Below are 27,925 nucleotides of genomic sequence, written 5' to 3' on the forward strand. Positions count from 1 at the left end.
TCATCAGGTGTGAAAAACACAGCAAGAAAATTAAATAAAATGCAATTACAATGGCTGTATGTTAATAAAATAAGTTATTATTGGTGCAATAAATAACATGTTAATGAATGCTTTAACAGGGCTAATCATTCATTGCTGTTGTCAATTATTAAATCTACCACAAGATAAATAAGAAAATCTATTTATAATTAATATTGTTAACGCTGAGTGCTTTCTTCATGCATGATTTGCAAGAATTTAAACTTTAGTAACATGTTTTGCACAATGAAGTGGTGCCGTGCACCCAAGTTGGTACACTGAGAAATAAACTCACTGACGTTAGCTTCATTCCTGGAAACGGCTAACATCAGTGGTGAGTGATTTCTGCACCGGTCCTGCCATCCCATTCTGCTACCCGTATTGACTAACATGGTGAAGTATGGTATAAAGTTTCTAAACATTATTAACATTTCCTACTAGCACATGCCAATAGGACAACACTGATGACAAGATTTGAAATGTAATTCCCTGTATTTATAAAATGGGCCATGTCACTGCTCATAAAACATAACCTGGCAAATTTGTGTTGCGGCTGGCAGTAGCCAAATTGTCTGTTTTTCATAAAAATAGTGTTTAATACACCGTGGGCTATTGAGATGTAGTTTACGTCAAAAAAGCATTGACGCATAATGCCATTCTTGTATGCATATACCCTGCGCAGTATCTATGGTGCAACACACTGATGCCGTGGGAGCGAGAAGTATGAGTGTTCACATGCTTATGGCTCGGATAGCCCAGATTACCCCCACAGCCACGTTCAGGCCTGATTCACCATGTGTCGGCACATGCCTTAAATGTGCGATTTTATTTAGTTTGAGATACCAAAATGTACATGAGTGTTTGTTGCGCAGTACTATGGTGTAGTGTGGTTTGCATGGGCCCAGGTTGAAGGATTAAAATGGAGGCCACCCGAATGTCCAATTCCCCTTCCCCTCTTCCTGAGCTGATGCCAGGGACCCTCCAGTCCATTGCCTTCGGTGCAGTTGCACCGCCCGCACACTCAACATCTACACCACTGATGCAGTTCCGCTTGAAAGTTTACACGTAGGTGAAGGATGATTTAGCGACAAAATATTTGCATTGCTAACATCGCGGCGCCATCACACAATGACTAGATTGGGAATAGTGCCATGGAGCTGTTGTCATCTGCAACCGGTTAGGAAAGCAGGAATTTGGAGCTAAGGGCTGTTATCTGGTGCATGTGTAGCGAATGTAATTGTGCATGCTTACGAATGCCCCGCATGCAAGTTTAGTGTCCCGAAGAATTCCGTTAAAGGGGCCAGCTGTCGGGTGCAAGCTTAAATTTAGATAGGCAACAGGCACTGCAAATGGTTAGCAGTTAACTCTGCACGTCACACACCTTCAAGTGGCTGTGTGACCAGGGGCACACAACTTTCAAGTGGAGGCTATGTGCCCTCCCTTTCTCAATGTCTACAGTATAAATTAACATTACACTACACTCCAGGCATTCCCAATTAAAGCCAGTCGATGAAGGCCTTCTTACCACACCTTGGCTTCATCTTCTTTGGTTCTTTCGGTAAAGTCACGTAGAATGAGAATAAAATAATAAATTAATAAAATAAAATAACACAATAAAAATCTCACGACGTTTCGGTCACAACACAAGTGGCCTTCTTCAGGTGAAAGGAACAGACCTGTCGGGACGACAGAGCTTCAATGCATGTTGTTAAGATTCGTAGCGTCTTTTAAGCTGGTTTAGAGAAGTGAGGCACCTTGACAAAGGGGTTTACATATAAAACAGGAGAATTTATCATTGAAATAGCTGAGTGATTAGCTTGTGACTGGTCATAGAAATAGCTATGTTAAAGTCAAAGCTTACACATCCACAAATTCACACCTTGGCTGTTATGTTTTTTGTGACAGTGCTATGCAACATCTCAGACCGTGCAATGCATCGTGAACGGCTGCCCAATCAGATCATTCAACGGCGATCTGAAACAAATACACGTGGCTACTCCTGAAGCAGTCGAATGGATGTCAAATCCCCAACATCAATATGTAATCTGTTGCGATCCCCCCAAAATGCCGTACGAGAGAGGAAGATTTTTTTTGTTCAAACATACCTTTTATCACCTGGTCAGTGCAGATTGGCGAATGAAGAAGGAGAGAGCAGGGTCAGTTTTGATATCACTTGCCACTGATGTTAGCCGTGATCTGGAATTGGGTTTGCCGGGTTCATTGCAAAGTGCACTATCCCCTGTACCACCGCTCCTTGTATCCTTCTCCCTACATATACCTACACAAATGTTTGCCGTAAACATATATGCATTGATAACAGTAATTTGCATTTTCTTGCTTACGCATAGCAAATGCACATTCTCGTATTTTTCCATGCAGTTTTGCACCTGTCAAGTTGAGTCACACATACATTATGTAACACTAACATTTTGCAGAAATATTCAAAGTGTATTATAATAAACATACTGTACTGTAGTAATATTTCAGAGGAAAAAAAAATCAGGTCAGTAATGGTACATGTTATGCGTTGTATTATCACACTTGTCACTGAATGGAGTGCATTCCTGATGGATGGGGTTTACACAGAAGTACAGTAATACAGTCTAAAGATGCATTGGTTTGTGGCAAAACCTTTCTCCAAAGTGTACATGGATGATTTAGACTGACACCTGATCTCTACGGCTCGTGGGGACTGTATTGGCTCAGTGCACCCATGGCAGCTTGGCTGATCCCATCCCTTGTCTTCTAGGCTCATGTCACGGCCCGAGCCACACACTTACATTTGCACGACTGCTGGAAGTCATATCCAGCCTGGGTTTGCAAAACCCAGATAGTGGGCATGGCCCGGATTCCCTTGGCAATCTTACCATCTCATTCAAGCTCATAAAGTGCAATGCACAAACTCCCACAGCAGTATAATGGCTAAATCACTCGCATGTGAATCTCTGATAGTTTCTCTTTGTAGGCCATATGAAAGTCTAATAAGATGTGGGGAGAGCAGTTAAAGCTAAAATATGTTTATTTTACCAGGTATGGCCCACTGAGCTATATATCTCTTTTTCAGAAGCGACCTGGCCACAAATGATAACCCAATGAAGTGGCTTATTGTGTGGAAATGTATAGAAGCCAAATACTCTAAACGTATGCCTCTAAATATGGAGGAAAAAAAGGGAGGACCTGGAGAAAAACCCACACGACCACAAGGAGAGAGACACGCAAACTCCAAATATACAGGCATCAGGGTCGGGATCGAACCCACGACCTCCTTTATGCCAGGTAAGGTAGTTAACATCTCGCTACAGTGGTGCCCCTAACAATTTCTAAGCGAGATGCATGCTTTCGCCTGGGCCGCCCTCCAAAACAATTCAATAGGCCGAATGGCCTATAAAGGTGAACTTCAGTGCTCTGTAAAAAAAAGTGTGGGGATTGTATAGGCCAATACAGTATAATCCAACCTGTTTGCTGCGGGGGGTAGAGATAGGGGGCATCAGCAGAACAGAATGGAACTGGGATGAGATCCGTGCCATGTTGTTGATCCTAGAATAGTCCAAGTGAACCACTGTTCCCACCTGCTAGTGGCCATGGATATGCAGCATCAAAGCTGGGTCTGTTCCAGTCATTGTTCTGCACTCTATGTGGAAGCGAGACATGTACCATGATGTTACGTGATTGAACTAACTTCCTGGTCACGTTAGTATTTAAATACATCATGGCAATTTGAAGAGTATCATTGCTCTTTACATCGAATGGGCTTACATAGTTTTTACATGTGTAGTGTACTAATTCAGAGACACTAGTAGGAGGCACTCTCTCTTGTTTATTCCGGCCTTCACAGCCATAGGGGATAACTACATACCGGGTCAGGCCAGCCAACATGCTGCCAGACCCACAGCTTGAAGAGCCGAAGACCACGACGATGGCAGCACGACAAGTTCCACTCATGATGGCAGCAGCCCTGACTGTGAGTCGGAGCTCGCCTTTTATCCTCCCCAGTATGGCCAGGCTCCGCCCTGGGCCACGCCCCCTTCTGGATCCCCAAAAGGCTCCGGGCTTTACCCACGGGTCCAACTGGTAGAACGGGGTGCTACCTCCAATCCCATTGTCTACCAGTCCCCAGCGCGACGCGCTCCAGTGAGTCATTCTACGTCACTAGACATGGAATGCTCATGCCAGTAATATGGCAATCCAGCAACATAGGTTTAACAAGCCTGACATTGCTGATAAGACCCAGAGTATGTAAATCAATTCAGGGGTTGCTCACTTAAAGAAATGCTGATCGACAACATTGGTCTGGATATCTAATAGGCTGATGGACTAAAATGTGTTTCATTATACTGTATGTGAAGAGACAGGATGGAGGTCTGCTTATTTATGATTTTCCTCATCATGCTCTAAGGCATCACATAATGAGTTTGTGTACATGCCGGTATTGGGTCATTATTGTGCTGGTGGAGCCCAATTCCCAGTGGAAACAATGCCAGATATGGTGCTGTCTCTACTGCCCTCTTGTCTTCCCACATGAAACTATATAGGTGATCACTCACACAGCACTAACCGCCATCATATGTCCTAACCAGTTTAACAAGAGTGGTAGCATATGTACGCATTTTGCAAATGCAGAGCTGTTCAGCAGCAGAGTAGAAACAAAGGCCATGAGGGGTTAATGTTGCAATGTCAATGTTTATTTCCACTGACATTGAGGTTCCCCACTGCTGAGCTGTCATTCCCTGTGGATCTTGGTCTGTTTACTAGCAAGCTTATCTTGGTCACATTTTGGAAACAAACACATTTTCCAGTTTATGAACCACCACCCTTAAGCCAACAACTTCGACGGTAGAACTGTGCACACAAGCGTAATGTTGTAGAAGCACAAACGTTGCAAGATGCCATTGTTGAGAAGCACTCGTTAAAAGCAGCTTAATTTCAAAGATGGTGTCGTAAGTAACAAAGTACGCAGCTTGCAGACTGACAACTGTGCAAGCTGTTCTCTCATTGATAAATGTGTATTGTGACGATGCCAGTATTAAAACTGTATCCGGTTTATATCATGGGTGCTGTGGTGGCGAGATGCTAACTACCTCGCCCGGTATGCAGGAGTGTGTGGGTTCGATCCCAACCTTGATGCCTGTATTTTTGGAGTTTGCATATCTCTCTCCCCGTGGTCGTGTGATATTTACTCCGGGTCCTTCGGTTTTCCCCTCCTAGAAATTTCCACGTGATGAGCCACTTTGTCGAGCTATCATTTGTGGCCAGGTCACTGCTGAAAAAAAGCTACACAGCTCAGTGGGCCTTACCTGGTAAAATAAAAACGGTTTAAATATATCATTAGACATCCTTTGCCAGTACCAAAATATAATAATAGGCTTTTTCCCCTTTTTTATGGCAACAAAACTGAAACCTTTTTACGAGGATTCATGTCTGCATTAACCAAAAGAAAGCCGTCCTTTGGTGTGGACCAATCAGTTTCAAGGAGAATTCATATATTATCATAGTATGTTTTTTGTTTGCATTTTGACTGCAGGTATTGTGGTTAATGCAGACATGAATCCTCGTAAAAAGGTTTCAGTTTTGTTGCCAGAAAAATTAGGAAAAAAGGTTTAAATATACTTTTTTAAGTCCTGGGAGGCTAAACTAGGACATGGTGAACTGATAGCCCCTTCCTCCATCAGCCCCATCCACACTTTTCCGTATCCAAGCCCAACCCAGTCACGAGCCCTGCCCATTATATTGTGACCTTGCTGTTTCCCATAAAATAGGATTTTTTTTAATATCGCAAATCTGTACAAAAAACGTCACTTGCAATTAATTAGAATTTCAAATTTTCATAATGAAATGTCAAGATCTTGTCATTTGATATACAGCTTTTGCAGTATTTATATATGTGGATGAAGGAGATTGTATCTACACATTTTTATGATCGCCGACTGAATATATATGAAACTCCTTACGGGAATTTTTTTTTAAAAAGGGCTCAAATGTATAAAATGTTTGAGTAGTTGTGTTTTATAGTGGCCAGAATGTTAACTCCTGCATTTTGTCACAGACTGAGAGGAGGCACTTTGTGGACATATGTACCGTATACAGTGCTGCATTGAATTCGTGTATGTTTGTGCACATGTGGTAAAATAAATATTAAACACTCATCTTTTATTTACGTAGGCTCACAAATAGAAACGTGAGGTTACTTTATTTTTTTGCAAGTGGAAAGAGTGTTACATGGCGTTGGATTAGTTCTGGGTCATCCACAGTTTATTGGTCAGTTTTCAGAAAATGTCGGAGCATAATTTGAAATTGTCTTGAATAAACCAAGATTAATTACATCCATTAAGTATTTTTTAAATACATAATTCCTTCAAGATCCCAATAGCTAATGTACCTTGAATGCAGAGGAAAACAAATATATTTAGTATGAATCATTGTACAGCATACATACTTACTGTAATACACACGGAGGCTTAAAACAATGCACATATAACAATGTTTTCAATCATCCATACCAGCTGTGTATGCACAGAGTTTGGATGATTTTAAATGGCAATTACCCACCGTTTGCGCATATTTTCGTTGACAAATCTGCTTACCGATAACTGTCCCGCAGCATATTAGCCAAGGCAATGCTTTTAGAACTGATTTGCTAAAAGTCAAGTCAGCTATCCTGATCTGGTCAGTTCAGCTAACATTGCTCAAAGAGCCATTAGTTAATACCTCATTCGCTGGCATGCTGCCTCTGTTTTCTTGAACACAGTTATTACATTTCTTGCAAATGTTTTTACTCGATGAGGACTCAAATAGTATGCCTTGAGATTGACATGTAATAGACAGATGATTCTGTGCATTGAGAAAATGATTATCTTCATGTTACTTTTTATTTAAAGCTTTCGTGACTGCAGGGATTCATATGTTACTTCTCCAAAAAAGTCCACATTGTTGTGTAAAACCCATACTGTATTCATGTTTTTCTTCAACCGGGAGCGTGTACATTTTCAGCAACATCCAAAGTATTTTTATAGCAATGATACGAGAGAATTGGAGCCTTGGGAGAAACAGCCATAAACTGCCCCATGTAACCGCCTTGTTTTAAGTGAATTCAATCCCTTCACTCTTTCTTATTTGCCTCATGACTTTGTTACCACTGTACCATGGATTACTATAATTTTGTATGTTCCTTTACTGTGCTTCGTTTTTATCAAAAGAATACTTTAAAAAGTCTTCATTCCAGGCTTCTGTAGATTTGCTTTGCATATAATGTTTTAATAATGTGTAAAAAAAAGATGTAGCTGTAGCTGGCTTGATATTGCCGTGATGAAAATTCAGCAGCTCAAGTTTCAAGTTTCATTTATTAGGTATAGCCCTGTGAGCCATGCGGCTCTTAAGTCGGGTGCAACAGCAACAAACAAAACTCAAACTCAGTAACAAACAGATGGGGAAGTGGCCTTGTATTTTATTCATATCTTGATTAAGTCAAGCCTGCATTTTGACGATGAACCATTGTTGCAAATGCACCGATATTATGCATTCCCATTGACACAGTTGCTAAGGCTTCGTTGTCGAGAGACTAAAGAAACGGAAGGAAAGAAAGAACATGTGATTAAAGGAAAAAATATTCACGGGCATGCCTTGAAGACTTGTTAAAGCAGATTGCACAGGAGCTAATTGGTAGCACTGGTGTGAGCAGAAAGTGCCCATTACGGTATGTGTATATATACTGTACTGAATACACATGTGTGAAACAAGCAAGATTAGAAACATAATAGATGACGATTGCCTGTGTTGCGATCGAAACGTCCTGATCTATTATATTTTTTTATCTACGTGACTTTACCGAAAGACCCAAAGAGTGTGAATTCCTGCAGTCACGAAAGCTTTAAGTCAAGAATTCAGATGAGCTCAGTCAGTCCAGGTCTGCTCTTAACTTGCTCAAGACGTACGGCCATGCAGCGCCCCTTCTGTCGCATTTTGCCGAGGGGGGCAGTAGCTGCGATGCAAACTGTGAATACATAAATAAATCCCACACAGGATTTTTAATCGTATACATTTGAAAATGCATGTATAAGCTTTATATCAAATGACATCGCACTTGGCTGCACTAAGTGCTATGCGTGACATCCAGGCTGCAGAATTACTCCTCTACAGCATGGTTGTGTCTAGGACTGTTGACAAAGCCATTGCTAAGGTGACACATGCACATAAATACTATGCAGTGGTACATTATGGTAATCCAACAGTATGTATCTCAGCTAGTGACCGCCTCATCAGCAAATGCAGCAAGAAAGGGGTACTGTGTGCATTGCAGACACTTTGTTTCAGCGGCCTGGGCGCTTGCAATGCAGGGTTTGGTTCTGTTTATTGTCGTAAATCCGAAAGAGGGGAGTACGTACACCTTCGAGTCTCAAGAACTCCTATTATCGGCATTCCAGTGTGAAAAGCAGTGCAGAACAAGTCATCCTGGCAGCCAGCCAGCCAGCCAGCCTTGCCTGGCTACCATAAATCTTTACACAGACAGGCTGCATCAAAAGCGCCTAAACATGTATTTAATAAATACTTCAGACGCGTAAATAAATATGTACAGTCGTTACCTCATACCATTCATCAATATACATCACAATATTTATTAATCTCAAGGTTTTCAATAACATCAGTGTTAAATGGCAATACATTTTAACATGTAGGCTTTCGAGGCCAATATCATCCATAATACAGGTGTTTTGGGTTAGATCGCGTAAATATATAAATGTGTCGTTAAACCCGCCACCACCCAGCTAGTCGTAATTAGTGGCGAAACGTCGTACTCAGTTTGTAAATGTTGCGGCTTTGCTCTCTAACACACCGGTGTGCTGTACTCGTGACGAATTGGCCACGTTCTGTTTAGGTGACAAACCTTACTAGTTGGCTGTGTCGGGTGGTGGCGGGTTTAATGACACATTTATATATATTGATGCAATCTAACCCAAATAACATGTATTTTAACCATGTTTCGCTCCATTTTTTTTGTGACTGCAAAGAAGATAACATTGTAACAAAATTATAATCTTTCTGATGAAATTACATTTTCCATTTGATACAACACAAGTGGATATTGTTGGCCATAAAATATAAAACTGCTTCACAAATACTGAGGTATTTGACACCAACATTAAAACAAATATTGGCACTGGGGTGGGGTTTAGTTGCATTTGATGATGTTGCATTTTGGAGTATGCTTATTGCAGTTCTTTACGACCTCGTATTTGTATTGTGCTGCGTTGTCTACCAAGGGTGGGTCGGAGGCTGAGAGATTGGGCTATACGCAGTGTTGACATTTGCGCGTCTAACCCGGCGTGCACGTGAGCGTCCACACACGTGTCTTTGTGAGATGATGAATAATAGCATGCTGACACAGAGAGTCGATTCCACAGGTGAACCTGAAAAGCCTGTGGCCTCAATAACACTCTTAAATTCCCTACACGGAGACTGGCTATCTTCAGGACCTAAATCCCTTGTTCCACCCATTAACAAAAAAAAACAAGCAAGGGACCTTCTGGTAATTCCCTCTTCCTCATTCAGGGGAGGCTTTGTATCGAGGCACATGTGTGAAGATCAGTTATTATTTTTACATGCTGTTACAATTCCTTTAAAAAATGTTTCAGCATTGCATGCAATTTTAATAATGAAGTTGTGTTTTTTTCCTGGAAATGGGTTTCAAAATGAATTGAACTGAACTGAGATGGTGCTCGCAAAAAGTTCACGTTTTGTATGTCCATACATTTCCTTGCACCTCGTTGCTCCAATTGGCAGTTGGGAAAAAAAACCCCTAAAAAATGCTTATCCGTTTATTAATCCACTGCCATATTAAAACCTTCCCACAGCCTTTCGTCTTGGGGGGTTGTTTGACCATACTTCGCCATGCTCGTCAATTTTGGTGTGTACAGGAAACATTTTATGAAGTTCCTTGCTAGCTTTTCACTCATCAAGAAAGTGAAAACGTTCCAGAAAAAAACAAGCTTTGCTGTATTATATAGCATGATATATGTTGCCATTTGTCAAGGAGAGGCTAATATCAGTCATTGTGGTACTGTAATTTAATGCATGCCATTTTTTTACATGTGCAATTTGTAGCATCGAAAGATGCATGCTGAGAAATACATTGAGAGAGAAACAGAGAAGCACATGGATTAGGGATATATAATCAGGTTCAAGACATGGCCTTGGGAATGACACGTCGCTAGGAAGGGATTATGGCTGGTTGTCAAGACTAACGACGGGAGTGGCAGCAAAGAGAGGGAACGTTGTTGATAGCACGCCCACCACAGAGATGGAGTGATGAAATCAGCTCGTGTACAGATCCTGGGTGAATTGTTACATCGCAGGGCAGAAAGATAGCAGTAGCTCGAGGGAACCTTCATCCAGCAGTGGATTGATGACTGATGGTGTATGACGTTTCACTCGGAGCTATTAATGGGAGGACAAACATTACCTGATATAGCCCACTAAATATGTTCACAAGTAAATAACAACACATAAACAAAATGTGCAGATTTGAGAGCATGACGTGTTTTATTGCCTCCAAAATCCCCGTGTCAGCAGAATGAATAATTATTGGTTAATTCCACCATGTGATTAGCAGTACCTGAAGGACCCCCAAGAGAAAAGTAGTGCACTTAATAGCTCCACTTGCGCTGAATGACAGCTCAGAGGAAAACGGTTTAGTGAGGGGCAAAGGGGTTTGTGTTACCATATGCCTTATTTAACAATTTTGGGCACATGTGTCTCTTGGGGATTGAATAGACATTAATAATATTTACTTAACATGCTGGGAGTTAGTTTTGGGGTGGAAAAAACTCATGCAGAATTGAGACCTGGGAAAATGAAAGTGTCTTCTTTGTATAATTGAATCATGCTGACAGCTATAAAACATAAGTGTAATCAACTCAGTGCAGTGTTTAACCTGAGAAAGGAAAATACTTGAGAACAAAAAAAATTGTTTTTTTAGATTGAGCTTTGATCCCCACTAGGGCTGTATTTATTCAGGGTTTGTCATTTTTTTAAAAGTCAGTCGTAAGTAAACTATATAATTCGTGAAAAGTATAATTTTCCTTTTAAGGCAGTGTTATTGAGAAATATGGTGTACAGTTTTGTATATTTGCTTTTGGGCCACTGCCAATGTACTATCACCAAACAATTTGTTATCCTATCTGTTTTTGGCTTGCAGAAGACTATTTTCTGAATCTCATTGTCATGTTTAGTTGATATGGCAGCCAATTAAGGAAGTCACTATGCACATTATAATTCACTGGACAATTACATTTTAATATGCCAATCGTATTTTACAAAGGAACGTGTACAAAAATGTAACAATGTAAGAATTGAGAATGAACACATAGAAAACGTGTTTTGATTGCAACTTTTGAATTGCTACACTGAAAATGTGAAAGTTAAATTATGCTACATGAAGGAGATAAAAAAGTACGAGGTCAAAACCAAACCAGTTGAAAATATCACAAATACAAGCAATTGCTGCAACGTGATCCTATTTCCTCTTTTCCCACAACTCTCATGGGAACTGACAGCATTGCAGCTGAGCATTTGTAATACAACAGCTCATTTTAACCATAGCCTCGCAAAAACCCATTTAATACAAGACCGTTTTCCAGTAAAAGGTGAGTTATTAGAATCCGCACTGAAGAGATCTGACAAAAATGTTCTTAGGAACGAGGATTAAAGGAGGTGATTTTTAAGACAGGGCTCTTTGCCTGGCCATGGTTGTGGCTTTGCTTATTTTGCATCCCACTGTGCCGTACGTAAAAGCCCTCACTGCAGCAGGACAGCTCAGCTTTTCTTGGGCTTGGCCTCATTTCATTGTGCTGCTCGGCATGGGGCAAAGAAATTCCCGTCAGCAAGTCATTGCAGACTCCGGTAATGAATGGTCTGTTGGGCTTTTTTCTAGAATATTTATTTTGTTCCAAATCAGCACTGGCCTTTTGTCCTGTAGTTATGGTCTCTCAGAGGTTATTGGGGTGGTGTTGGGATGAGAGGTCTCACAGAGGTGTGGGGGAGGGGCGACGGCCTTTTAGTGCCTGCAATTGCTCTGTAAACTCTCTCTTGGCTTAGCAAAATATTTGTAGACTGTTTGCTGTACCCCTCCAGTGCTCTATGCCCTGCTTTGCTGGAACATAAGATTTGCCTGTTGGTTTCTCAAGCTGCCTAATGGAAGGGTTAAAGTTATGATTGCCAACAAGTTATACTGTCACAATGTGCACTGATAAATTATAACATGAATATGTGCGCTGTAATCCAAAGTACGAATATAATTGTGTTACTTTGGTTAGCTGGTCGCGTTGGATTGCAAACCTTAATTATGCTAAGTCAAAATGGGGCAATAACATAATGCAGAGCAGAGGGTAATTGGAGACAAATACACAGATAAGGGTTGGGCATGTGGAACCCAGTTGTAAATCATCTTGAACAGGCGCTTTTCAAACGAGATACTTGAGCTCGTACTGTTTGCGTGTACGGGATATTAAAAAAAAGACTCAAATATCACAGTCGTTTGATTTAATTCACGATTCTCATGTTATATATTCTTAGCTCTTTCGGTAAAGTCACGTTAAAGGGAAACAATAAAATAATAAAATATATATAAAACAATGCAAATTCTCACGACGTTTCGACCATAACACAAACGGTCGTCATCAGGTGTGAAAAGCAACGGTTTGTGTTATGGTCGAAACGTCGTGAGAAATGTTATTGTTTTATATATATTATTATTTTATTGTTTCCCTTTAACGTGACTTTACCGAAAGAGCTAAGAATATGAATTACTGCAGTCACGAAAGCTTTAAATCAAGATCCTCATGTTTAAAAAAAAATGCACTTCACCTGTCATACCATACGCATGAAGTGTCAGTGTCCACGGGCGTTACATTCATAGCCAAACATTGTTGACGATTCGATTTTATTATTTTTCAATCCACACTGCTCACCACTCCCATAACCATTACTAACTCTTGTATTGGCCTAAATTGAATTTTGCATTGGCCATCCTTCAGTTTTCTATAATAATTGTTCTGAAAATGGGAATTTGTCAGTGACTGGCAAAGGTTTTCACCCTGCAGGTGTCACAGAGACCAGAGGAGAATAAAAGACAACTGCCGCTTTGTGCAGTGCACTCTGTCAATCCATAGGTTCTGGGATTCCGCAATAGTAACCAATGCTTGAAATGTAGCGCTAGTGTTAGCTGTGATTACAGGTAGATATTGTACACCAAATAATGTGCGTGAATGTTCCTTCATTACTAAAGAAGGCAATATTGTGGTATTACAAAGGAAGTTTGTAAATGGGCATTTTTAAACATGCACATTTAAGTATAATTATGCATTGATTCATAAATTAATATTCTTAAGCTGCTGATATAGCCATCAAATCACGTGTGCAAGAATTCATGTTTTTTTAAAATTTCTTTTCGTTGTATGTACTGTTAAAATAAATGCATCTATTTTTTAATCACAGCTTGACCATGATTCGTAGTTTATAAAATCGCTCTCCTGTACTGTACATCAAATGTTGTTTGTGTTTATTTTTCAGGTAGCCAAACTTGTTCCCTGGTGCAACATAACTTTAAAAAAAGATTTAAACAACGCACATCAGTTTCTGCACTGGCATACTGTTATAATTGACCGAAGCTGTGTGTGGTAAGTTGTTTAAAGTAACTGCAGGCCAGTTAGAAATACTCATAAATTGAGGTAATCAGTACTGTTAAATATTTGAACTGGTTGAGACTAGGGATGAAGAAAAAATATTTCAATGCAAATAAAATTGTCTCTGTCATTACCTGTATGGAAATATAAACCATTTACGAGGACACACATGTTTATGACTAGCAGTAGAATGCACTACATGCTTGGATTTCATATCACACTTTCATTCCAATTTATTTGAACCATGTTAAAATATAAAATGAAATCTGCTTTCGGGTAATTGAGAACAATTAAACAATTAATGGAGTGCATCCAGAAAAGTTCAACATGAATGCAAAGTAGTAATACTAGATTACTTGAATCTGGGTCAGTTTCTGGGTCAATCTTCCTTTGTACACAAACTGGCAAACATTTACAGATACAATACTGGATCTGTTGTAGTTCTGAGAACTGAGGGAAAACATGTTGAGTAATTTAGGAGTGGAGGACTTTATATGATTTGAGCAAACACATAATTTGGTTTAGTTTAACAGTCATGGGGCTTTTTAAGGACAGTCATGCACTTTTTTTAGCCAGGTACAGTGAGGGAAAAAAGTATTTGATCCCCTGCTGATTTTGTACGTTTGCCCACGGACAAAGAAATGATCAGTCTATAATTTTAATGGTAGGTTTATTTGAACAGTGAGAGACAGAATAACAACAAAAAAATCCAGAAAAACGCATGTCGAAAATGTTATAAATTGATTTGCATTTTAATGAGGGAAATAAGTATTTGACCCCTCTGCAAAACATGACTTAGTACTTGGTGGCAAAACCCTTATTGGCAATCACAGAGGTCAGACGTTTCTTGTAGTTGGCCACCAGGTTTGCACACATCTCAGGAGGGATTTTGTCCCACTCCTCTTTGCAGATCTTCTCCAAGTCATTAAGGTTTGGAGGCTGACGTTTGGCAACTCGAACCTTCAGCTCCCTCCACAGATTTTCTATGGGATTAAGGTTTGGAGACTGGATCAGCCACTCCAGGACCTTAATGTGCTTCTTCTTGAGCCACTCCTTTGTTGCCTTGGCTGTGTGTTTTGGGTCATTGTCATGCTGGAATACCCATCCACGACCCATTTTCAATGCCCTGGCTGAGGGAAGGAGGTTCTCACCCAAGATTTGACGGTACATGGCCCCGTCCATCGTCCCTTTGATGCGGTGAAGTTGTCCTGTCCCCTTAGCAGAAAAACACCCCCAAAGCACAAGGTTTCCACCTCCATGTTTGACGGTGGGGATGGTGTTTTTGGGGTCATAGGCAGCATTCCTCCTCCTCCAAACACAGCGAGTTGAGTTGATGCCAAAGAGCTTAATTTTGGTCTCTTCTGACCACAACACTTTCACCCAGTTGTCCTCTGAATCATTCAGATGTTCATTGGCAAACTTCAGACGGGCATGTATATGTGCTTTCTTGAGCAGGGGGACCTTGTGGGCGCTGCAGGATTTCAGTCCTTCATGGCGCAGTGTGTTACCAATTGTTTTCTTGGTGACTATGGTCCCAGCTGCCTTGAGATCATTGACAAGATCCTCCCGTGTAGTTCTGGGCTGATTCCTCACCGTTCTCATGATCATTGCAACTCCACGAGGTGAGATCTTGCATGGAGCCCCAGGCCGAGGGAGATTGACAGTTCTTTTATGTTTCTTCCATTTGCGAATAATCGCACCAACTGTTGTCACCTTATATTCTTGGTTCTTTCGGTAAAGTCACGTAGAAGGGAAACAATAAAATAATAAAAATATAAAGCAATAAAATTCTCACGACGTTTCGACTGCAACACAAGCAATCATCATCAGGTGAGAAAACCACAACAAGAAAATTTGAAAAAAGTGGCGGTTTTTTAACGTTAGCACCACGGATAGCGATTTGACAGTTTGTTCAGATGGACGAGTCCATCTATGTTCGGAAAAGAGGAGGGGGGAGACGAAAAATAATGGATGCGGTCTGAAAGCCACCTTAAGCGTGATCAATCAATTAAGACCCGAAATGGTTTATCAAATCCTTCCAATGATTGCTAAGCCAGAATCCATCTTCTCGGTTGAAATTTTCTCTGGGTTTGTATATATGGATAGCCTCATGAACGAATCTTTCATGGTAGCCAGATGGCTTGCAAAAAACCTCTGTCTTGGAGAAGTCAATGTCATGTGAACCTACTGAATTATAACAGTGATCTGCCACGGCCGAGGTGTTGGTCCTACCGTGTTTCAGGTCTCCTTTGTGTTCACGAATGCGGTCCGAGACATGTCACCAAGCTGCTTTGCAATGGTCTTGTCGCCCATTCCAGCCTTGTATAGGTCTACAATCTTGTCCCTGACATCCTTGGAGAGCTCTTTGGTCTTGGCCATGGTGGAGAGTTTGAAATCTGATTGATTGATTGCTTCTGTGGACAGGTGTCTTTTATACAGGTAACAAGCTGAGATTAGGAGCACTCCTTTTAAGAGTGTGCTCCTAATCTCAGCTCGTTACCTGTATAAAAGACACCTGGGAGCCAGAAATCTTTCTGATTGAGAGGGGGTCAAATACTTATTTCCCTCATTAAAATGCAAATCAATTTATAACATTTTTGACATGCGTTTTTCTGGATTTTGTTGTTGTTATTCTGCCTCTCACTGTTCAAATAAACCTACCATTAAAATTATAGACTGATAATTTCTTTGTCAGTGGGCAAACGTGCAAAATCAGCAGTGGATGAAATATTTTTTTCCCTCACTGTATATGTTTCAGGATTGTAATATAAATTCAGTGTAAACCCAACAGTAATTTACTCCATAATAATTTACTACTCTATTTACCCAAGAATGTCAGTGTTTAACGCACGTGACGTCACTCCACGTCGACCAGCCCCCCTCATTAATAAGCATGATCAGGTTACGTCCTCCACATGGACCTGTCCCTCATTAATAATCATGAGCAGGTGACGTCACTCCACATCGAACATACCCCCCTCATTAATAATCATGAACAGGTGACCTCCTCCAAATGGACCCCCCCCACCGCCATAATAATTAGCGGCTGACGTCACTCCACATGGGTGGGGGGGCGAGGCGCCTCCTCCCCCCTCCTCGGCATCAACTTACAACCCTCACTACAAAGGCAGAACCCTCACGTAACACGTGATCTCCGTAACGCTATTGAGACATCAAAGTAAAAAGGACGTCGTGATGAACAAGGGATTATAACCTTAAAATTAAATTAGTCTGTGTCACCGCGCACTTACAAATTGCACACGAATGGATGCAATTAATATATCAAGTCGCGGTCTGATTTTCGCTTGCAAGTTTCAGATTTACTGCAATTCACCCGTCCTTGGACAGGCAAAAGGCTAGTTAATAGAGAATGTACAGTGCCGTATTTAAATCATGTAGGAGAGTAGAGGGACAGTGCTTGGTGCAGTATGGCCAAAAAATCCCTGTGATCGACGTGGCATGGCTTTCATCCAGCTGTGGATTAACAAGAGGCTCTAAATTATTTAACATTCTTTGCAATTGAAATAATACTGCATTTAGAATTCTGAACATTTAACAAGTAATGTTTAATATTTAATCCAGGAGATACATTTTCAAGAAGCTGTTCGTTTAGATGCCTTTAAGCTATCACTTTAGAGAGCTTGGCTAAGAACATTTAGGTGAAAAAGTGATATCATTTGAAGCGCCCAGTGTGAAAAGAATGAAATAAAATACATTGTGTAACATAGCCCTTTGTTTGGATTGATTTGCAGACAAATCAAGAGTACATGTATTATATTTGAAGAACGCTGTGCCAGGCTTGTGTAACATAATATGCATCAGTTACTGAACGTTCTACAATGAACGCCCGTTTTAAAAAGTTTATGGGTCATGAAGGGGACACTTAGCCCATCAGTTGGCTGCACCATGGCTTAAAGGCCAGATTCACACGAACATTACTTCTCACGTAAATTATTGACTGTACAATCCATTTCAACCCATGTAAAGTAGAATTATGTACGCCTTATAGCTCTATACAATTTAACTGATGCTACCATAATGTACGATTAAATTACTGCATTGTCTACTACGTTGTCCATTGAACCAAAATTACACTAATATTGAGTTACTATAGATCATTAATAGCATATAAACTCATATTTAGGTATTATATTATTAAACTGCTTGAAATGTTTGATGTTTACATCCCAAGTAAAGAAATGTAAATATTTTCCAAGTTTCAACAACACTTGTAAATTGGGTATTTTCATGGGATACATTCCTCGTTTCAGATTATATCTGAGGCTTAAATAACCATGCAAAAAAAACACATCAGTATTAATATGTGTGTGGTTATGAAGTTTACATCACATAATATAGACCATCTGTAATGTACTCTCATACCCAGTTGTGCAACAGCTGAAACATGCACTAGAACTCTCCTTTAATTTAATGAACACCATAAAGCCCTGGCACTGTTATTTCTGAGGCCTGGACGTTTGTGTGTGATTCATTCATGTGCACAAGCCTATAAGATTTAGCTCCCTGACTTACATCGGCAACTAACGTTATAGCCTGAAAGAAATGTCTTCTCAAGAATGCTTTCGGGAACCTGTTTCTCCAGCAGTGGAAATTTCCAGTTCGGTGGGTGGGGGGAGAAACGTGCAATTTTCTATTCACGAGCTGACATGGAAGCACACAAAATGGCCAAAGCCTTTTACAGAAAATGTTATACCTGGCACGAAACGGAGTGGGACTGATTTTCAAAAATGACAAATTCTGCAAGACATTTTCGGAAACCGTGTCAGTGGACGGGTTTCGGTTTGATGAATCACTAGCCAAGGAGACAAAGTATGTTGCCTTAGCATCAGCACTGTAAAATGCCTTGTCTTTTACGAGCTCATGCAAACTTACAGAGCTGAATAAGCCAGTGCTTTAGGCGTGGGTATGGGGCATGTCAGGTTTTATGGCCCAACAGGGAATGCTTGAAGTAAAGCAGCTTCCACAATTTAATACTGTTGGATGGAAGGTGGGGGAGGGGGTTAACTGAGTTGGGGTTGATCGAGGTGGGGAGGACAAGGGATAAGGACATGATTGTAGGGGGAGGGGTAGAGGTGAGAGGGTGTGCAGAACCATTCCTGAAATTAAGCTGTGGGAGCTTGGCGTTGCATCATGTAGGGGCAGTGTCCGGGAGGGTGAAGGGTGAAGGGAGAAGGGTGGGAAAGTTGGGGAAGGGGGGATAAGGTCCAAGTGGAGAATAGGGAATGAGTGAAGGAAGCATATACCCCAAGCCTGATGGGTCTTTCTTTTGTTTTATTAAAATAACACAATAGTTCCGTTTTTGTGTAATAGTATTTACAGGATTTAGTAATTATGCCTACGTTATTTGTGAGAAAGGCTCTTATCCTTCGTAAGTCATTACTAAACTATTAGTTTAATGTTATTGTTAGGAGTGTTAATTATGGAGTGATGTATTATCAATATGTATAGTACTGTATATTGTTTCAGTGTTTTGCAAGCGAATGCGGTTCGATGATTAAATTACACTTGGCTTTAATGTATTAGAAGGCCGTATATGCTTGAAAAAAAACGATTTGGTCGATGTTAACTTGTGACTTTTTCATGGAAGTATGTATTGTTCATTGTATTATCTAAGCCAGGGAATAGTTAACCGTTTTACCTAACGTTGCCTGGTTTGGGGAAATCACCAAAAGTAAACTGTGTGCAAAGAATAATGGCTGTAAATGGAACAGTAAAGAACGCTGGCAATAAAAGAACGGTGATCTATGCGTTCAGTAAAAAAAAAACACCCAAAGCAGTAAAGCATTTTTATAGGGGTGAGAAGAAATCCAGTTCTGTCGCATTCACATTGCCAATTAGGAATTGTTTAACCCTGGAGGCCCACTAATGGTTACAAAGGCTGATTAGTTTCATTGTGTACAATTGAATCTAATCCTTCAGCTTAGCCAACCAGGGCCGTGTGTTGTGTGTGCGTGTGGGTCACACAGCTCCACTGCTTTCCAGTTGTCCGGCCACAGCTGGGTCCACAAAGGCCTCGTGCTTAAGGGTGGGTGGGGATGGGTGGATGGGGCCCTCTTTTGCCGGAGGCGTGACCACTCGCCTCGCTCACTCTCTCTCTCTCACGTGGCCTTTGCTCCCGAGGTGATGTCACATCGCAGCTCGTGGATTGGTCGCAAGTTCCCCCCAAAGGGGGCGTGGATATCGTAACGAGGTGGAGGAAGGGGGTGGTGAGGGTGGTGGTGGTGTGGGGGGAGGAGGAGGAGGAGGCGTCAACTTTCCGACGCTCAAATAGCCCCGCGACTCTGCCCCCACCCCCAGCAGAGCCGCACTCCCCAACTCGTGCGTGCGTTCGTGAGCTCTTTGCTCGCTTGCTCGCTTGCTGCTGCTGCTGTTGCGTGTTGGCTGTAGTTTGTAGTACCAATAATAAAAGTTGCATTTTTTTTGTTAACATTTTGTCAGGCGGTGGGTTGTTGTTGTTGTGGTTCCTGTTCATAGTTATGGAAGGACTGCTGTGCATGTAAAGCCACCTGTCGTCCAATGGGGAATTTTTTTTGTTGTTGAAATAATTTGACCCGTCAGGTGTATAAAGTTTATTTTGTGCCGTCGTGGTTGGGCAACTTTGAATGGTGAAATCTCGGCAATAAAAGGAAGGCGAGCGTGGTTTTGGCGATTCATGTGACCGGGGGAGGGAGGGAGGGAACGCGTTCGCAAGTTCCCATAAAGACTACAACGCAGGGCTTTGCCTTGAAGCTTGGTAATGACTTTAGAAACGAAAACTTCCGCAGACTCCGTTTCTCCCACGAAACTCTCCAAGCCCGGATCTATGGGGTCCTTGTCCTCACCTTCCAAGACACCCACTTGGCAAACAGACATCCCGAACGTGTCGCTTTGCCCGTACGATTGCAGGGCATGCGAATCCAGTAAGAAGCAGCAGCTCAGGCTGGTAGGTAACCTACCGACTTCACCACCACCATCATCATCACCACCACCTCTAAGATGCCTCTTATTCTATTTGGCTTCGCTTCATTTGCCGGGGCTAAAGTTATTGCGGCGCGCGTTTAATAATTTACATGGTTCGCTTTGCACAATAGGGGCGCTGTAAAGCGATGTCTGCAGGTGGCACGGCGTATATCTTTATCTTTGTTTAGTACGTATTGTCGATTTGTATTGATCCGGATCCGTTTGATCCCGTGTGTGTGCTGGGAAGTCGAGGACTTTGAGGTTGGGAACGCCGCTGAGGAGGTGTTGAAATGCATGGGGTTACAATGGATGTTGTGTGTCTTTGTGTATCGATATGCGGGCCTTCTTGCAAACGGAGTGCGTGCGTAGCTGATATCAAATTTTGCGCAATGCATTTGGTGGTCGAGCTTTTTACTCGAAAGGCAGTCGGGGTTTTTCGTTGTTAAATACAGCTGTGGGCATTGAGTTAAATGCATCGCGGCTTGTATGAAGGGACGTACAGACCAGAGAGTTGTGTAATACGGCATTTTTTTTTAAACCATAATTTAATGAGTAAAACATGAGTCAAAACTGTACAATGTCAGGATACATCTTCTTTGGTTCTTTCGGTAAAGTCACGTAGAATGAGAATAAAATAATAAATTGATAAAATAAAATAACGAGACTGTCTGGTAGGACAACGCTGTCCTACCAGACAGTCTCGTCCCTTCACCTGATGAAGGCCGCTTGTGTTGTGGCCGAAACGTCGTGAGAATATTGTGTTATTTTATTTTATAAATTTATTATTTTATTCTCATTCTACGTGACTTTACCGAAAGAACCAAAGAAGATGAATCCTTGCAGTCACGAAAGCTTTAAATCGAAATTTAATGTCAGGATATTTCGCTATAATACAGTGTAACAATATTATAGTCCATCATAATTTGAGGGTTTTAAGCATAGTTTTTTTTTTGGTGGGAGGTGGGGTGGGGGCATTGTTTTAAACACCAACAATATCTTTGCCGTATTTTGTGTGCGCGTTCAGTAAACGCATCGAGTACACTGCGCACTGCATTTTAGTTTGTCGTCGGTGTATTCAATAGTCTATGACAGGACCTCGTGTGTTTGACATCTTGGGAAGGCTTTTAACTAGTGGATTAACACATGCCCGAGTATCATTCCGGATAGTGTTTATAGTAATTAACAAATACGGTAGCCTGGTATTTTTGTTTTTCTTTTACCCCATTCCGACACCGATTGTGATGTTATGAGTCGAGGGAATATTCCTCCACTGGGATGATTTAATCGCAGGCATCAGCCTGGATTTTAACTTGGGGCTCTCTTGTTGTGTGGCGTGTGCCCGGTGCTGCTCTAATCACTTAGCCGCCTGGTAATTGTAAATATTCATCTCCCACTTTCATTGATCCTGTATGTCAAGACGATTTCGCTTCCAGCATCTGGTAGATTTTCACATTGACGTGTGGACGTGTTTGTACGCCAGTGCCTTGTAGCATCGCGGTCTTGTGAATTGTGTGCTGTGTCACGACGAGGTGTTCCTACACAATACCTTGTTTTCTTGCCAGCGCATGAGAGATGTGTTGTGGAATAGTGAATTCCTACACGGGCATGGTGCCGTGGTGTAATGGGTTAGTTCTTTGGGCTTGCAAATCCAGAGGTCCCGCCGGTATTATTCCATTTGCCGGCGCACCGATTGAAGCAATGGGAGAGTTTTCTAAAATCCTTCCGCTATCCATCCACCAATATAATTTAGTAGCCCACAGTTAGCCAATTGACAGGTCACACGTTGTGTAGTAAAGCGTTGGTAAGACGTCTGGCACATGTGGAATGAGCCAGTGCCGGATTATCCTCGTAGCAAAAGTAGCTACATATGCTACGGGGCCCTTCAAGCTAACAATTCCGGTTCAGCGATTCTGCACTTGCTCTATTACTCTAGTTCTATACCGCCTTCGACTTTTATGAACGACGACTGGGTGTTTTAAGGCTAGCGATTGGTCGTATTATCTGGCTGTATAGCAAATGAAAAAATACAATTACTTTACTATGCAAGTAAAAAAAATGTGTGTTTGAATATTTGTGGGTTTTTTAAAAAAAATTAGGGCCTCTTTTTAACATATGTTACAGGCCCCGCGCTAGTTTAAAACGGCACTGAGAAAGAGCTCACCAAATTCCCTCTTTAGAGGGAGCAGGGGGGGGGGGGGGCTTTTTAGAGCTTCCTCGAGTGGGGGAGGCCCTTCTGCCCGCAGTTGGTGTGAGCAAGAAAAATGCAACGCTCCACGTTTTGCCTAACTTGCCAAATGCCCCCCCCCCCTCCCACCGTGTGTGTGTGTGCTTTTTATGATTACCAGGTGGTCAAACTGTTCAGCGAGGATGGCACAAGCAGGTCACTGGAGATACCGGCGGGGACGAGTGCGCGTGACGTTTGCCAGTCGCTGATCCTCAAGAACAACTGCGTGGACGACAACAGCTGGGCACTCATAGAGCACCTCCCTCATCTCAGCCTGGGTATGTGTGCAAAATAATGACCGCTATATTTGTCATTTTGACGTCCTTTGTATACAAAACCCCACTCCTCTCTCCTTTTGCTATTCTTCAGCAATGTCTGTCTAATTTGTCACAAGTCTGTACGTTATTATGATAGTCTTGTACCTTTATCTCCAAACAGTCAAAATACTGCAGGAGAGTGGTGGACTAGATACATTTGTATTTGTTTATAGGCTACAGTGAAATAATAAAGATGGCCTTTCCATTTCACAGTAGACACGTTGAACATTTAGCCTGGCTTGTCCTATAGAATGCATTTTTTTTGGTATAACTTCTTCCACTGGATGGCCAGGCAAATGGTTATCTGTTCAATTTATGAGTCCTAGAAAAGTAAGTGTACAGTGAAGAGAAGAAATGTAAGAATGGACAAGAGAAAATAATTTATTCTTCCAAGTTTTTATAGATAATACTGGTTTTACACATTTTGTTTGCACTATTATCATCCACCATACACTATCAACTGCTGGATGAAGGCCTCCCCAATTTAAGTGTTTTATTTTTCAATGCACGTGAATAAGTATATGTGCATGGTGAAAATGTGTTATCTTCATCGTTTGATGAGTAATTATTTACTTTGTACTCATGGGTGGTTGATCTTGACGCATTAGAGAGGACGTTGGAAGACCATGAACTTGTGGCGCAAGTTCAATCTACATGGGGCATTGACTGTGACAACAAGCTTTTCTTCAGAAAGAATTACGCAAAATACGAATTCTTCAAGAACCCCTTGGTAAGGAAAACTGCCGATGTACTTCAAATAAGTTACAACATCGCAAAGGCATCTGCATTGTATGTTTTTTTCATTATTTGGCAATGCTATTTTTTGTTAAAGCTATGTATATTATTGACATAAAATCCTGTCTCACATTTAGTGTTTTTATATATATACAGAATTGTCCTTACAATACTATAACTGCATATGCTTTACTAAATATAGGCATGCCCTGTGAATGTTGTATGCAAGGTAAATTAACAGTGATTTTCTTCTGCATTTTCTTCAGCAATTTTTTCCGGAGCACATGGTCTCCATGCCTTACGAGTCGAACGGCAGCATCCCACACTCACAGCTGATCCAGGTACTGTCTCTACTGTTTTGGCTCACGTGGCTTTGCACGTGCTAAATTAGTTGGGTAAGGAGTTGACTGTATTTTTTTATAGCGCAAATGCTGTTGAAGTCATTACAAGGGGTGGGAATACACATGTCAAATTATCGCGTGTCTATTTCACCTTCCTCCCCCACCTCTCCCCCAAGCCCTCAACCCCCTCACGCGCGATGCAGCTTACGTGACTAACCGCACGCCAGATTTTAATGTGGTGTTTGCTCACATGTAGGAGTGCCAACTTCAGGACGTGTGTGTCAATGGAACTCTTAAATCGCATCGTCTTTACAGAAAATTCCAAGCTGTACCGTTTTTGCTCATGAAGGACTAAATAATGTGATGGATTTGCATTACAGAACTTCATGAACTCCAGCAGTTGTCCAGAAATCCAGGGCTATCTGCATGTGAAGGAGCCCGGTAGGAAATCGTGGAAGAAGCTATACTTCTTTTTGAGAAGATCAGGGCTCTACTTTTCCACCAAAGGCACATCCAGGGTGAGCCTTGTTTTAAAGGTTGTGTACATTTTTTGTTTGAAATTGTAAAGTTGTCAGCCCAATTTGTAAAAAAAAATTAAGTTGTCTACTTTCTAGACACTGTTAAATCTCAAACTGCTGGCAGGGTTTTAGAATCACAATGAATGGGGAAATGGCAGAACATAATTAAAGAAACCCATTGCCCAAATCTACCACTCATCACTGTGTATATATTTAGCCTTTTATGTAATCAGATATTCATGTGACATTTACAAATTTAGATGTAACCTGAAAACATTTTTCAGGAAACTGTTTGCAACATTGTCACATTATACCAGGAATGTGTATCTTTGTTGGGTGACCATACTTTACCGGGAAAGAATGGCGGTTTCTGAGAGGGGCCACATTTGAGGCAACTAAAGGCAACATACAGTGATGACTGGAGGGGCAGATGCAATAGTAAGGTGTATTTTATCTGTGCAAGGCTAGAGACTAACTTCAACCTGATAAAGCCTGCAGTATGAACTGAGAATGGATTGTAGTAATGTTGTTGCAACTGGATTGCTGTGTATACATTTGGGTTTCCTGTACACCTCACAGAATGTGTTTATTGATACATTGCAGCATCAATGGCTGTTGGAGTAAACTATCTTTTACCAGTATTTAGCTTGAATCGACACACACCCCCATTGTTCCATAGACTTTGAGCTGCAATCCTGGAATGTGTTAGTACAGGATCTAGTTTCATCTCTCTCAGTTCCAGGAATGAAAACCATGGAACAATCAACAAAATCAATGAAATTATTATTTTGACAATTTTAATAAATCCCATTTTTATAGGATAAATGTCCAAATTGTGTAGGGGGAAAACGCTATTTTTTAACTAAAATTGCTCCTGAAAATATGTTTGGCAATAGCATGCAATAGTTTAGGGAAAGTGACACTAAATATATATTTTATGTGGACGTGCAAATGTTTTTTCCCCCCAACACATTTTAATATGTACATATAATATAGTAACAACACAGAAATACATGATTAATTTAGTTTGTTATTTTTCCAAAGTCATCCATGAATTACTTAGGAGGTTATATGGGGCAAATCAAAAGAAATATCAGCAGTGACAGCACAGTTTTTTCTCTAGTGGAACAAAGATTTTCTTGTTAATGACAATGCAAACAAAAGGAGAGGAAGTGAGGTAGGGGCCTGGATGAAATTCAATCAGTTCCGTCTTTGTTGCCTTTCTTTTGTCTCTAAAGGAAACCACTTTGTGGGAAAATCCTTTCTTACCATCAGTTTTAGGCTATTGCCCTGTTGTGCCTTGCACAAACAATGAAAATCTGTTTTTGGTAATATATTCATTTATGTAAATTGGGACAAAGGGGATGACTTTGAATTTGTGCATGCCATATAGGTCATAACAGTAGGATAGTGTTACTGATCTAGTGTCCTCGAATGTGCAAATATGTTCCAAATGTCATGATGCCACTGGCCAAACAAATTCAGCCACGGGACGGTATAGTACAAAATAAAGGGTATATTTCACGAGACTTTTTTACTCGATGGAACAAAACGTGCGGCATTATTTTATAAACTCTAGCCAGAAATCGATCAGCTTAGACCAATATCTCCTTGTCATTCACTAGCATTTAACCTTATTTAAAGTCAAGTTTAATGTTTTCTAGAAGTTTATATGCACAATAGTATTAAATAGTGTTAGGTCAAAATTACATGGGTCCTTTTTAAGATAAAGCATTATTTTTAGAAATTTGAGGCAAAAATTAAGTATTTAATTGTACACAAATTATATAAAATGGGGATAGTTAAGATTGGCAATTATATATTTTATAAAAAAATTGGTACAACTCGTTTAAATACAAAGTCTCTTTGTTTTATAACTATTATAGGTACTCATTATGGTGTATAATTAACATAAACACATTTTACATAATTTGAATGGGTTGGGAAAGGGGCGGGTAGGGTGGTGCTACAGCATAAAACCCAATTTGCCTGTCATTTTCTGTAATGGAGGATGGAAGATGTGGCTTCCAGGGTTCACCAAGAGGGCATATGAATGGCATTTAGCATGTGACACAGATTGTACACACACAATGTTTGTTCTGTTGGTAAGGATGCACAGTGGCTGCAAAATAATCAATATTAACAAATCATATTTGCTCTTAATATGAAAATCTGCTTATAAAAAGTAGTAATTTCATACACTGCACCATTAGCAGGTTATGAAAACACAGGCATAAGCAAATGTTATGTGTTCATTTATAAAAGTCTTCTAGAGATTACACAATTTTTCATAGTTTGCAATAGTGTCGATAGGGATTACATTTTAAATAATCTAGCTCAATCCGTGTTTTTTTGTAAATGGTGGGAATGGCATGAGATAACGACAATTCGAAGCAAGTGTTCTACGTATTTTTTTGCACTTGGTGGGCATATTTGGTGTTGGTCATAAAACCGGACCATCGCTAAAGACCTGACAAAAATATTCATTGTTCTTACTACGACATAGAAACGCACAACTTCAGTTTTACATTTCGGAGGGAGAATGGAAGAACTTTGTAAACAAATTATTCCTAAAAAACTGACAATAAGCACATTTTTAATCACACTGTACTTGTCACATTGAATTGGAGAAGAGATAGGATGCTTGAGGTGGGTGGCAAGGGGGAAGTCGGGGATTGAGAATGCTGGGGTTATTCATCCTGCAATTCTGAACCCTTGGATTAACCCCTTTACATGAGAACATTCTGCACTTTTAAATTGATAGCAAGTGCATTGCACTTAGATGCTGCATAATTGTATTTCTAGTGCTCAATACTATATATATTTTTAAATCAATATAGGCATAAGCTTATATCCTTCCCATCAATTAATAATTTTGTTTTAGGAGGGAAGATTATAGGCCAAAGGATACATGTATTGGGAAAAAAGCATGCATTTTCACACACCTATAAACTTACACGACTGGAGTGGTAATTGTATTGCTTATAATCAATACAATTCCAGTTGGAGCCAGATGTTGGAGCACATCTCGGTTTGGTTGGCAAACATATCCCATCTGTTTTAATGGTACGGTAATCACGTCACCCAACATGGTCGTTTGAGTTAGAGCTATAAGAGGCAGTGCAGGCATTTATTTATC

The 27,925-nt window shown here is 40.7% G+C and overlaps 1 protein-coding gene across 4 annotated transcripts in view; it reads left to right on the forward strand.

The window, feature by feature from the left end:
- Positions 1–27,925, forward strand: part of LOC116938549 (growth factor receptor-bound protein 14-like) — a 142,527-nt gene that overhangs the window by 106,114 nt on the left and 8,488 nt on the right. For 3 of the 4 annotated variants that reach the window (XM_032945773.2, XM_032945772.2, XM_032945774.2), the window contains 4 exons: positions 22,997–23,153; positions 23,801–23,922; positions 24,194–24,268; positions 24,649–24,786. In XM_032945773.2, the coding sequence (XP_032801664.2) occupies positions 22,997–23,153; positions 23,801–23,922; positions 24,194–24,268; positions 24,649–24,786 (492 nt within the window). Of the gene's footprint in view, positions 1–20,003; positions 20,635–22,996; positions 23,154–23,800; positions 23,923–24,193; positions 24,269–24,648; positions 24,787–27,925 lie in introns of those variants that run through there. The other variant, XM_032945776.2, reaches the window with a different exon arrangement.

The sequence above is a fragment of the Petromyzon marinus genome, chromosome 4 (genome assembly GCF_048934315.1).
Source record: "Petromyzon marinus isolate PM22_M1 ecotype Great Lakes invasive population chromosome 4, UKy_Petmar_22M1.pri1.0, whole genome shotgun sequence".
In the NCBI taxonomy this organism is placed as follows: domain Eukaryota; kingdom Metazoa; phylum Chordata; class Hyperoartia; order Petromyzontiformes; family Petromyzontidae; genus Petromyzon; species Petromyzon marinus.